Source organism: Otolemur garnettii, unplaced genomic scaffold (assembly GCF_000181295.1).
Source record: "Otolemur garnettii isolate 467f Iridium unplaced genomic scaffold, OtoGar3 scaffold00006, whole genome shotgun sequence".
Taxonomy (NCBI): Eukaryota; Metazoa; Chordata; class Mammalia; order Primates; family Galagidae; genus Otolemur; species Otolemur garnettii.
The window spans coordinates 34,539,664-34,553,016 of record NW_003852401.1 but is presented as its reverse complement, the minus strand read 5'-3'; the positions used below and the strand labels follow the sequence as shown (position 1 = coordinate 34,553,016).

General features: G+C 44.7%; 1 protein-coding gene across 1 annotated transcript in view; it reads right to left on the bottom strand.

The window, feature by feature from the left end:
• Nucleotides 1–205: 205 nt before the first annotated feature.
• PCSK5 (proprotein convertase subtilisin/kexin type 5) overlaps nucleotides 206–13,353 on the bottom strand; it is a 430,298-nt gene continuing 417,150 nt past the window's right edge. The window contains exons 36-38 of the mRNA XM_012813041.1: nucleotides 7,070–7,170; nucleotides 4,081–4,267; nucleotides 206–612 (exon numbers count right to left, since the gene is read on the bottom strand). Of these exons, the coding sequence (XP_012668495.1) occupies nucleotides 206–612; nucleotides 4,081–4,267; nucleotides 7,070–7,170 (695 nt within the window). The remainder of the gene's footprint in view (nucleotides 613–4,080; nucleotides 4,268–7,069; nucleotides 7,171–13,353) is intronic.

The following is a 13,353-nucleotide window of genomic DNA, read 5'->3' as shown; positions in this document are numbered from 1 at the left end:
CTCCAAATTTTATCCTTGCTCCTTTATTATGACTGAACAGCAGGTGTACATGGAATCTAGCCACTCCAAAGAACAACAAAATACTTCTTACATATTCTGGTTGGACACTTGGTTAAAAAGATAAATACTAACACGCACACCTCGGCCTGGTGTGTGATGCGCACAGACATGCCTGTGAGTGCAAGGGGAGGGGGACGTCATCCATTTACCGGTACGAGTAAACCTCGTCATCGTATTCCAGCTCATCTTCCTCTTCATCATTCAGCAGCCCATACTTAAATTTCCGGTAGACGGTGCCATCTTGGCCCATGTAGACGATGTCATCCTCATCATCCTCATCGTAGTCCCGGTCCCTGTACTCGATCACCTGATCCTCTTCAAAGCTGGTGCTCTCTCGGTAGCTGCTCTTATAGGAGGAATAAGCCTTGCTGGGGTCAGCCAGCTTTTCGTAGCCAGACTTTTCCGCTGTCTGGGCTCTGCCCCGAGATTTCCTCCAGACGAGCACAGCTGCCCCAAGCAGCAGCACCAGCATGATGGAGGAGGTGATGAGCAGACCTGTCTTGGCCCGCTCAGCTGCAGGCCCAACCCCACTTGTTTGAAGGATACATTCATCTGTTGGAAGAAGGGAGAGAGAAAAAGTAGGAGTGAAGAAGTGGAATGAGGGAAAACTGATTTCTGCTGTAAAGAACTTCACCTTTAATTTTTTTCAATCTGAAATGGTAGAATCACTGTCTCTGATGTTCCTAGAACGCACCCCACTTTACAAAATTGCAGTGTGTACCCCACACTAGTCCCAGTCTGTGTGTGATGAAGCTGAACTTTTTGGTCTGCTTTCCTGCTCCCTCTGAGGCTCTTGAGCCAACTGTGATGACTCTGCAAAAACCCTAACACTCTTGATCACCTGATCCTTCTTTATTGATATACTGTGCCCCTTCAAAGAAACAAGAGCTCAAATAAGAGCTGAGCCTGACTCTGCAGAGCCATGCAGAGAGTAGTAAGTAAGGAGTGATGGCACCCTTGTAATTGAAACAGAATTTAAGATATTAAAGGAAGCTGTGAAGACAACCCAGGAAACACTACAAAACAAAATAAAATGAAATAGTCACATCCTAAGAGTATGAATTTTGTTTATATTTCAGTTCATTGGTGCTCTTTTGCTTCAACTTTCATCATTGTGTACTGTTCTGTGAACCTCATTTCAAGGTCACCAAACTTTAGCTCTTTTGAAGTTGTACACAATAGATTTTCTATATATATATATGCAAATATATATATATATATATTTTTTTTTTGAGATAGTGTCTTACTCAGTCACCCTTGCTAGAGTGCCGTGGTGTCATAGCTCACAGCAATCTTAAACTCTTGGGCTCAAGTGATCCTCCTGCTACAGCCTTCCAAGTAGCTGGGACTATAGGCACCCACCACAACCCCCGGGATATTTTTAAGGACAAGGTCTCACTTTTGCTTAGGCTGGTCTTGAACCTCTGAGCTCAGGCAATTCAACTGCCTCAGCCTCCCAGAGTGCCAGAGTTACAGGAGTGAGCCACCACGCCTGGCCCTCTAAAAATTTGTTGAACCACTTGAATCTACCTTGTCCAAAGGATATGTTTATGAGAGTCCAGGTATATTCCACAGACGAGGTTAATGAATATAATTTTGCTGCCTCGTGTAATGATTTTTGCATGTAAATAATGACCAATAAGATCTGATTCATCGCCACTATGTATTTCTACCTCATTTTTGCTAAAGCTAAACAAGTTTTCTATTTTTTTTTTTTTTTTTTTAGACAGACCCTCAAGCTATCCCCCTGGGTAGAGTGCCATGGCATCACACTCACAGCAACCTCCAGCTCCTGGGCTCAAGCGAGTGTCCTGCCTCAGCCTCCCAAGTAGCTGGGACTACAGGCGCCCACCACAGCGCCGGCCATTTTTTGGTTGCAGCCATCATTGTTGTTTGGCGGACCCGGGCTGGGGATTCGAACCCGCCACCTTAGGTGTATGTGGCTGGCACCCCAGCCGATTGAGCCACAGGCGCTGAGCCAAGTTTTCTATTTTATCATAACTTCCATTCTCATGTGATTTCACTCATCAAACAGAATTTCATCTCCTAAAGTAACGGCACTATCAGTATTCCATTCATCATGAGCAATATCAGCACAGAATTTTTTCTTGGGGGAAATAATAGCCCTAGAGGGATTGGTAAGGAATGTGTGAGTGGTACTTTGAGATAAATACCGTCTGGAACCATAGAAGACCTCTTGGAGTTGTTTCTTTTTTTTTTTTGAGACAGGGTCTCACTATGTTACCCTCAGCAGAGTGCCATCACAGCTCATAGCAACCTCAATTCTCACTATGTTACCCTCATCATAGCATCACAGCTCACAGCAACCTCAAACTCCTGGGCTCAAGCGATTCTCTTGCCTCAGCCTCCCAAGTAGCTGGGACTACAGGCGCCCACCCAACACCCTTTTGGTTGTAGTTGTCATTATTGTCTGGCAGGCCCGGGCTGGGTCCAAACCCGCCAGCTCTGGTGTATGTGGCTGGCGCCCTAGACTCTGAGCTACGGGCACTGCCATGGATTTGTTTCAATAAATAGGGACCATATGCAATTACTCTTTATTTACTATTCTCCACATTGCTCTGCAGAGTCAGGGTCAGTCTTTGAGCTCTTGTTTCTTTGAAGGGGCACAGTGTATCAGTAAAGAAGGATCAGATGATCAAGAGTGTTAAGATTTTTACGGAGTTGTCCCAGTTGGCTCAGGAGCCTCAGAGGGACCAGGAAAGCAGACTAAATAGTTCTTAGTTGATACAGGATTTCAGAAACAAGGCATTGGTGTAGTAAGGGTTATTATCCTCGGGTGAAACAGCATGGATATTAGACAATCAGACACTGAAGGTGGACATATATGAAGAGCTGGGAAAACCAGCTGCTGGCAGGGCAGGGAAATGAAAGAAGGAAATAATTAGTATGTGGAAAGGTGATGTGCAGAACCGAATAGGACAGGCTGAGCAAAAATGGAAAAGAAATGGCTGGCAGCAGTTATGGGTCTGGGATTTTTTTTTTTTTTTTTGAGACAGAGCCTCAAGCTGTTGCCCTGGGTAGAGTGTCCTGGCATCATAGCTCACAGCAACCTCCAACTCCTGGGCTCAATCGAGTCTCCTGCCTCCACCTCCCAGTACACAGTAGTTGGGACTACAGGTGCCTGCCACAATGCCTGGCTATTTTTGGTTGCAGCCATCATTGTTGTTTGGCAGGCCAGGGCTGGATTCGAACCCACCAGCTCAGGTATGTGGCTGGCGCCTTAGCTGCTTGAACCACAGGCGCCCAGCCAAGGTCTGGGATATTCTTTACCTATAGACGGACAAATTCCCATAAATTTGACCCCAAGGAAGTGATCTGCTTCTGGCCTACAGAGTATATTTTCAGAATTTATATTTCTTTTGACTAGGAATCACTTCATTCAGAATCTACTTAAGTTTATGGCTGATAGAACCAAACGCTCACCCACATGGATGGGCTGGATGTGGAAGACAGTTGCAGCAGTGGGACTTGGAAAAAGAGGTTTTGTTTTGTAGTGTCAAAGTTTTTAAAGTCCTCTAAGTCTCTACTGGGAAGCCTAGATTTGAGCTGACTTCCACAGATCAGCTCTTCGAGATAACATTGGTATCAACTTCCTTGACAATTGATTCTTTTCCTTTTATTCTTAGGAGGAAAGAATAAAAAAAGAACAAAATAAACTTACAGAGATAAAATTCTAGCTCCGATCAAGCTCTCACGTTGGACGTAATGGGAGGATCTAATTCCCAATGAGACTTTTGATATTAGTGTGAACTTGGACATGCCAAGCAAACCCTTTGAGCCTCAGTCTCCTCATCTGTAAAATGCCATTGATAATATCTACCCATGAAGTGAGACAATGGACATGAAGTCTCAAGTACAGAAGGCACACAAACACAGCAGGCACTCAATAAAAGGTTGCTGCATTGCTATTCCTGAGCTTTCCAGCCTCCTCTCCGGCTGTTCCCATCAGCTTCCTGAGGACATGCCCCTCCTCTGTAGGATGCTCCCCGTGTCCCTCACCCGTGGTGTCCTGGCAGTCACAGCACTCTTGGGCCCGGGTGGGACCGGAGGCGTTGCAGCAGGGCAGGCAGCGGCTGTCGTCCCAGTGCAGCAGCAGGTTGGCAGGGCAATTGGTGCAGTTCTTACTGCCAGGTCCCTTGCATTCCACGCAGCTCTCATGGCACTTTTCACAGTCTAATTTCTCTCCCTGTTAAGAACAATCAGAGGTTCCCTTAGAGTACAGAGAGATTAACAAGGCACTGAAGTTCCCAGATGGGCATCGCATCTTGTCTCCCTAAGGAAGGAGGCGTGTAGGGAGCAGCAGAAAGATGGTGTCCTTTGGGTCCATCCCCACTGCACTGGGTCAAGGACAGAACCAGCTGTTTGCCATTGGGTGGGACCATGGGTGGACCCTGACCTCTGAGATCTGCTAGTACCCACAGTGGGAGAACAGGCTTCTAGAAAAATTTGGAATGGTTTGGGTTGCAAACTGGCAGCTCAGGTGCTGAAGGACAGCTCAGGTCCAAAACTGGTTTTGTCTGGCCCACACTACACTGATTTTCATACTTTAAAACATTTTGTATTCATTTCCCACACTTTAAAAGTGGGATATGTCACATGGAAATCAGTTCCTAATTTCTCTTTGAAACCCAGAAGACCTGTCAACACTAGATTCATCACTCCCACATGGCCACATCACAGGCAGAGCCGAGTGGCAGCCACCCCCAGTTCTGCCCTCCTATTTGATACAATCCCCAGCACTTGCTGTTACGTCACCGACACATCGGGGTCAGTTTCCTGCAAGCTTGAGCTGCAGTTTTCTCTGACCCAGTGCTCCTCTCTCAGTCATGTTACCTGTTTGGCCTCAGGTTAGGACCGGATTCCTGGACTCAGCCCCAGGATAAGCTGTGACTGTGTAGCTAAAGCAATTAAATCTCACTAGGACGAGCCAGGAAAGAAAGCTGCTTCCTCCTGACAAGTTGCTCCTCCACTGGTGCTGGAAACGAGGTTAGGGAAGATACCTTCCTAATTTATTTCTATAACTTTGGAAGTATGGCATAATAGAAAAGGAAGAGGAAGGGAAATTGCCTTTGCTGAGTCTCTTGCTATGTTTCAGCTGCTGTTAAGATGTTTTCTCAGCTGTTACTATCTCATTGAATCCTGCTTCTCAGCTATTATCTCATCCAATCCCCAGGTTCCGTCTCAGCTTTGTTACTAGTCGTGTAATCTCCCCCCATCCAGACATAAGGAAACAATCATGTGACCCTAGTTTCTTCAAAGTGTAATGAAGGCTGTTGTTAGAATTTAAAAAGAATTTATAGGGCCAGGTGCAGTGGCTCACACCTGTAATCCTAGCAATCTGGGAGACCGAGGAAGGTGGATTGCTTGAGCTCAGGAGTTCGAGATCAGCCTGAGAAGAGCAAAACCCCTTCTCAAAAACTAGTGGGGCGTGTGGTGGACACCTGTAATCCCAGCTACTTGGAGGCTGAGACAAGAGGATCCCTTGAGCCCAAGAGTTGGAGGTTACTATAAGCAATGATGCCATGGCAACATTTCTCTCCCAAAGGCAACATAGTGAGACTCTGTCTCAAAAACAATAATAAAAAAAAAGAGTTCATACGTGAATATGCTATTTTGTATTAATTTCAGCATGGAGAGATGTATTTTCTAAAGTTTGAAAACACAAGAAATTAGTGGACTCAGAAAATTTATGGCTTCAGCAGTAGATATGAATCAATCTAGTTCCTCCCTCCCTCTTTTCCTTCCTTTCTTCCCTCCTCCCCTCCCTTCCTCCCTTCCTCTCTTTCTTTCTTCCTGGGGTCTCAAGCTGTCGCCCTGGGTAGAGTGCTGTGGTGTCATAGCTCACAGCAACTGCCAACTCTTGGGCTCAAGCGACCCTCTTGCTTCAGTTTTTCTATTTTAGTAGAGATGGGGGTCTCACTTTTGCTCAGATTCTTTCTCTCTCTCTCTTTCTTTCTTTGACAGGGCCTCACTCTATCACTCAGCCTGGGTGCAGTGACTTGATCACAGCTCACAGCAACTTCGAACTCCTGGGCTCAAGTGATCCTCCCATCTTCCCAAGTAGCCGGGATTGCAGGCATGCACCACCAGACCTGGCTAATCTTTATTTTTTATAGAGACGGGGCTTCTTGCTATGTTGTCAAGGCTGGTTACAAACTCCTAGCCTTAAGTGATCCTCCCATCTCAGCCTCCTAAAGTGCTGGGATTACAGGTGTGAGCCACTATACCCAGCCTGAATCCTTCTTAAGACGCTATGAAGGGGTAGAGGAAATGAAAAATTAACATCAGCTGTTTCTACATTAGTCATATGTTTCTGTTTAGATGCAGAGGGATAAGAGAAGATAGTATTTCTTTTTCTCTTACTATTTTCTCTTTTTTTCTTTTGAGAGACAGTCTGACTCTCTGTTGCCCATGATAGAGAGCCCTGGCATCAGAGCCCTACTCAGAGCAACCTCAAACTGCTGGGTTTAAGTGATCCTTCTGCCTCCTGAGTAGCTGGGACTATAGGCGCCCACCACAAGGCCTGGCTCATTTTCCTAATTTTAGTAGAGATGGGGGTCTTATCGTGTTAGAGCTAGTCTCAAACTCCAAAGCTCAAGCCATCCTCCCACCTTGGCTTCCCAGAGTGCTGGGATTACAGGCCTGAGCCACCAGGCCTGGCTGATAGTTTTTATTTCTGACATAACATTCTAATGGAGACTGAAACTTCTGCAGTCATGAACAACAAAGGCAGGACCTCCTCGTTCTGAGTCCCCCAGTACCTAACTTCCCCATTGTTTTAGATCTGCTAAGTCCTTTTGATTAAAGTTAAGGCTCCAGGTGTATATAACACCCTTATTCCACGATGCAATGGTGGAGGATTCTAAAATATTAAACCTAAACTATGGGATTTCTTGACTGCCCAGAGTGACACAGAGAAACATGTTTCTCTCTAGAGAGGGTGGAAGGCATAATACCACACCCCACCCTTCCCCGCCCCGCCCAGTACCTCTCCAACTCTGTATGACCCCGGGTAACAGTCCGAGGCACAGATTCCTCCTATGAGGTGGTAATTCCACACACAGGATAAGCAACTCAATGCATCCTTTCCTGAAAGAGAAAAAAATGATTGTAAATTACAAGATTGACCTTCAATTTCAACCTCCGCCTTAGTTCCAGGACAGTTAGGAGCAAGGAATATGTCAAAAAAATTGAAGCAGAAGAGTGAATTGATTGAGGATATGGAAAGAGGAACATCTACGAGACAAAGTGAAGACCTAGAAATTATCCTATTAGTCCAATCTATGCAGACTCTCAGTCTGGAGTTTGAGAATTTGGAGATGACAGATCTCTTATTACAGCAAGAGAAGAGATTTTCAGGGGATGAGAAATCACTTAGAAAGTTTATAAATCCTTCATTTATCATTCTGATTATTGTTTAACTAGGGTGAAGGATAATCTCAGCTAATTTGGAGGTTTCCAATATTCACCTGGAGAGCAAATCATAAATAGACAGTCTTTAATTGAGAAATAGCTCTAGAGTTGGATGTTACAATCCCAGGGCTAAAGGGACTGGGCAGATTATTTTGTTTGGTGGTTCTTAATTTGGGGGGTGGTGGTGGTGATAGGTTCTTTTGAAATTCTCTTGAAAGCTATCAGCTCTCTTCAGAAGCTTGACTTTCTGTTTATTTATTGTTTTTTAAATAAATAAAAACTAAGAACCAGATATGCAATGTAACCTTGCCCATCCAAGGTTACAACACAGGTAATGGTTGAGTTGGAACTGCAATTCAGGTTTCCTGACCCACAGTCCTATGCTCTATCAGACTCTCTGCCTTAACACATGAACCGTCAAACAGAGGGGGTCTCAGTCTACAGTCTGTGTCCTCTGGGGGTGATATTCCTCTCTTCTAATCCAGACACCCTAAGAATGACTGACCCAAATGTTTCCTTCTACACAGATATCAACAGACAGCTTCTGGAAAGAGTTTGCAGACAGGAGACCTGAACTCTATCTAGTTCATTCCGTTAGGAAGGCCTTGGCATTTTTGCTGAGAATTTTAAATCAGGAGCATAAGAGAAATGGGCATAAAATGTGTCTGGTGTTGCGAGTTAGAACTTGACCTAGGTCTTCTGATTCAGAACAACGCTGTAAAGGGTGGTTAGTTGAATTTGAAATAGAACCATGGGCCTATCTTTTACACTCACACTGTAGCTAAATTGACTTCTCCTGGCTGAGCCGTGAGCCCCATCATTCATGAGGTTGTTTCTATGGAAAAATAAATTCTGAGCTCTGAACAACGCCTTAGGAAATAAACATTTTTACCCAACTGCTTCTTAGGTTGGGGGCTGCCTGCAGTGATATTAATTCAAAAGCACTTTATTTTTATCCTAGTTCTGGCTTCATACAGAATTTCCTATACGTTCTGGAACATGATTGTAGTCTCTGATGGAAGGATCAATATTCTCCCACCTCATTCTTTTCCCATTCTACATTTTTCTAAAATACAGCTTAGATGTCTATGTCAATGTTCAAAATACAAGCTGTTTTTATTTTTTAATGAAGAGAAATTAGACACATGATCTCACTTACATGTGTAATCTAAACAATGGAACTCATAGAGGTAAGGACTAGCATGGTGGTCAGCAGAGGCTCGAAGAATGGGGAGAACTGAGAGTTTAGGTCACAAAATTCAGACCTTACATTTGATTATATTTTCTAGAAGACCAGTGATGATTTTGCTGAGGCCCAGATACCAGGCCAATCCCCAATGGCATTACCTGTCAGCTTTCAGTGACAAATTGGTGGCACCATTTACATGTCCTACCTTGATTTATCGAGAAACCTGCAGACTTTGGGTACTCAGAATCTTTTGCAAAAGGCAGTTTGTTAATTTCTAGAATGCTTTCTCATATTTTAAAGTCAAACACCCTACACCTATCATTGCTTTTAAGGATTGTCCTGAGGTTAGGAACCTCGGGACATAAAAGACAGGCAGTTTTGCATTTCCTTACAATTCAGAACAGCTCACTGCCTGTCTTCCCTCAGACTAACCCCAGTGGGATGAATTTAACAAATGCAGAGCTACTCCTGGTGTCTGTTCATGAGTGTCATTCCACAGAGAGAAGCAGCTTAGGAGAGTGAGGAGGCTTGGGTTATTCAGCCTGGATTCTGATTTCAAACAGTTTTATAAGGAGGATAAATAAAAAGTTAAATAAATAAATAAAAAGCCAAGGGACGAGCTAATGGTGGAGGTCCCAGTTGCATGTAAAGGTACACATTAGATCTGAGGGGCATGCTTCCCCACCCCGCCCCATCCCTAGTGCTTTTAAGTATTTTTCTTTTTAACATCCTAAAATGACTGAGTAGTAAAAAATGAATGAAATTCATTCATTTAGCAATTTAGTTGCTAAATTCTCACTTTTCACTATATTTTTCCTGATTCTTTCAGCCATCCTCATATCTTACTATGACAGCTAATTTTTTTTTTTTTTTTTTTTTTTGGACAGAGCCTCAAGCTGTCACTCTGGGTGGAGTACTATGGCATCACAGCTCACAGCAACCTCCAACTCTTGGGCTCAAGTGAGTCTCCTGCCTCAGCCTCCCAAGCAGCTGGGACCACAGGCGCCCGCCACAATGCCCGGTTATTTTCTGGTTGCAGCTGTCATTGTTGTTTGGCGGGCCAGGCTGGATTCGAACCCGCCACCTTAGGTGTATGTGGCTGGCACCTTAGCCACTTGAGCCACAGGTGCCAAGCTAGCTAATGTTTTAAGAAGGAAGCAAGTCACCCATTTTCCGACACAGTTTATATCTCAAGAGAAAACCTATCCCCCAATTTTGTAAGCCCTATGTTGTGACACTGGACGATAGCACCAAGATTCACTAACCAACAAAGGAGATGTATGGTGAAGAAAGGATGGCAAAGGACGTGGACAGGAGACACCACCTGGACAAGTTGTCAGGTTTAAGAGGAATACAGGAGGATTCTTTTCCCTGTGGGCATTAAAAAAAGGCCAAAGGAAAAAGAAAAGAAAAAGAATACAGGAGGAGGAGGAACAAATACTCAGGACAGCTTCAAGATTTACCAAACCCTCCCAGACATACAATCTTAGGGGTACAAGTTGATGAAATCTGGATACTGGCTTGGTGCCTGTGGCTCAAGGGGCTAAGGCGCCAGCCACATACACCTGAGCTGATGGGTTCAAATCAGCCTGGGCCCACCAAACAACAATGACAGCTGCAACCAAAAAATAGCCGGGCGCTGTGGCGGGCGCCTGTAGTCCCAGCTACTTGGGAGACAGAGGCAGGAGAATCACTTGAGCCCAGGAGTTGGAGGTTGCTGTGAGCTGTGATGTCACAGCATTCTACCCAGGGCGATAGCTTGAGGTTCTGTCTCCAAATAAAAAAGAAAGAAAGAAATCTGGATACTGGAAATGTTCAAAACCATCATTCTTGGTTCAATAAGGAAATCAATAACCCAGTTAAAGAAATGGATAGTTTTGGGCAGTGCCTGTGGATCAAAGGAGTAGGAAGGGCACCGGCCCCATATATCAGAGGTGGCGGGTTCAAACCCAGCCCTGGCTAAAAACTGCAAAAAAAAGAAATGGATAGTTTTTCAAACTGTTCTTACAGCATCACTCATCATTTCTCTAATCCCCACAAAATCTTGGTATTGTCCTGTTTTGATTGGTTGATGTCAAGAAACATTAACTTACCTAAGGATGGTTGCCTAGTCTTAATTACAAACCAAGTGCCCCACTGCACAATACAAGTGGGTTGGAATTAGGGGGCCAAATTTAGCAAGTCAAAATACAGTACTTTTTCTGGCAACCCTAGTTGGACTAATAAAGGGCCTACACATCTAGTAAGGGCGGTATCAGAGATACCTCCAGCTTTTCAAGAAAACCTTACAGAAAGCAAATATTTGCCATGATATGGCCAATGACAATATCGACTTCAGTCACTTCCACCCCACATTCAATTCAATGTTTTCTCATTTGTTATCTAATTCATATATATATATATTTTAATTTTATTGTCAGCCTAGCTCACAACAACCTCAAACTCTTAGGTTCAAGTGATCCTTCTGCCTCAGCCTCTCAGGTAGCTGGGACTATAGGCACCTACCACAAGGCCCAGCCAATTTTTCTATTTTTAGTTGAACTCCTAAGCTAAAGAGATTCTCCTGCCTGGGCTTCTAGGATTATAGGTGTGACCCACCACCCCGGCCTGTTATCTCATTATGATTAGCTGTTTTAAGCACAACCACATGTGTCTCTGGAATAAAAAAAGGTGGACACATATTAATGATTACTTAATGCGGTTTGTTTGGGAGCCTAATTCTTTCACAGGGTGGAGTCAGCTATGGATAGGCACAGACTAATGAGGGTAGGGTAGAGTTTTCCCAGAGTTGCCTTCAGGATGACCTGAAAATGACACCAAGGGGCAAAGATGACATTAGATGGGGCTCTGAGATCGCTCCTCTACTCCCAGCTCTGCCTGTAGGATTCTGCGTAAGATCCTGTGAGAAGCAGGTGCCACTGCCAAAATATAGTCTGAAACCACTGCTCTAGACTACACCGTGCCTTCTAGTCCAGTGGCCACTAGCCACACGTGGCTACTGAGTGCTTCAAATATGGCTAGTCCCACTTGGGTTGTGCTGTAAACGTAAAATAACATTGGCAGTACAAAAATATGTAAAGTAGCTCAATAATGTTTATGTTTATTACATGTTCAATTTTTTTTTTTGAGACAGAGCCTCAAGCTGTCACCCTGGGTAGAGTGCTGTGGCATCACAGCTCACAGCAACCTCCAACTCCTGGGCTCAAGTGATTCTCCTGCCTCCACCTCCCAAGTAGCTGAGACTACAGGCACCCGTCACAACGCCCAGCTATTTTTTGGTTGCAGCTGTCGTTGTTTGGCGGGCCCAGGCTGGATTTGAACCCACCAGCTCAGGTGTATGTGGCTGGTGCCTTAGCCACTTGAGCCATGGGCGCCGAACGTACATGTTCAAATATTAACAAAATATACTATTAAAATTAATTATACCTTTTTATTTTTATTTTTTTTAGCTGGCTGGGGCTGTGTTCGAACCTGCCACCATCGGTAGATAGGGCTGGTGCCCTAACCACTGAGCCACAGGCGCTCCCCCCTTTTTATTTTTTAATGTGACTACTAAGAAATTTTAAAGTATATTTTACTGCACAGTGCTGATTAAGTAACAATTAAACAAATTAAACTAACGTGGGCTGCAGGGACCATGACTGTCTCATTCACAGTTGTATGGACATAGTCTAGGCCATAAGTAAGTGGATGAACACAGAGTGTTCTGAGGGAACAGAGGATGGAGGGGAAAGGAGAGGCTTTCCAAAGGAAATGCTGACTCTAAAGCACCAGAAAGTAGCCAGGCAGAGCAAATGGGAGAATGTGTTCTGGAGAGTGGCAGAGAGGGCTCAGGTTCACTGTAACTAATTATGCCTGGATTAGAAAGGAGGTGGGGAGAGATAAGGCTGAATATGAGGGGAGTTCTTCTATGAAGAACCTCACATGCAAAGATCCTAAGTTAAGATTCTATTCTAACATCAAGGGAGATCTGTCTTTTAGTAGAGTGTCTCGGTAATGTTTGTTGTGTAAAAAGAGCCATCTCAGGGTGGTGCCTGTGGCTCAGTGGGTAGGGCACCGGCCCCATACACGGAGGGTGGCGGGTTCAAACCCAGCCCCAACCAAACTGCAACAAAAAAAATAGCAGGGCATTGTGGCAGGCACCTGTGGTCCCAGCTACTTGGAAGCTTGAGGCAGGAGAATTGCCTAAGCCCAGGAGTTAGAGGTTGCTGTGAGCTGTGATGCCACAGCACTCTGCTGAGGGTAACATAGTGAGACTGTCTCAGAAAAAGAAAGGAGAAAGAAAAAGAGTGATCTGAGAGCATACGGAGGACTGATGGATTACAGAGTGGCTGATACTGGAGGTAAGGAGACCAGTTAGATAATGCATGAATAATTCAGGCAACAAATATTAAGAGTGTGAAGTGAGGCAGTGACACTACAGCAGCAGTTCCCAACCTTTTTGGCAGAAGGAACTGGTTTCATGGAAGACAATTTTTCCACGGACCAGGGGCTTCCATGCATTGGAGGCATGGGGGAAGAATTAGGTTCTCATAAGGAGCATGGGCAACCCAGATCCCTCACGTGTGCAATTTACCATAGGGTTCGTGCTCCTATGAGAACCCAGTGACATTCCTGATTTGGCAGGAGGCAGAGCTGAGGAGGTGACGCCAGCAATGATGAGCAGCTGT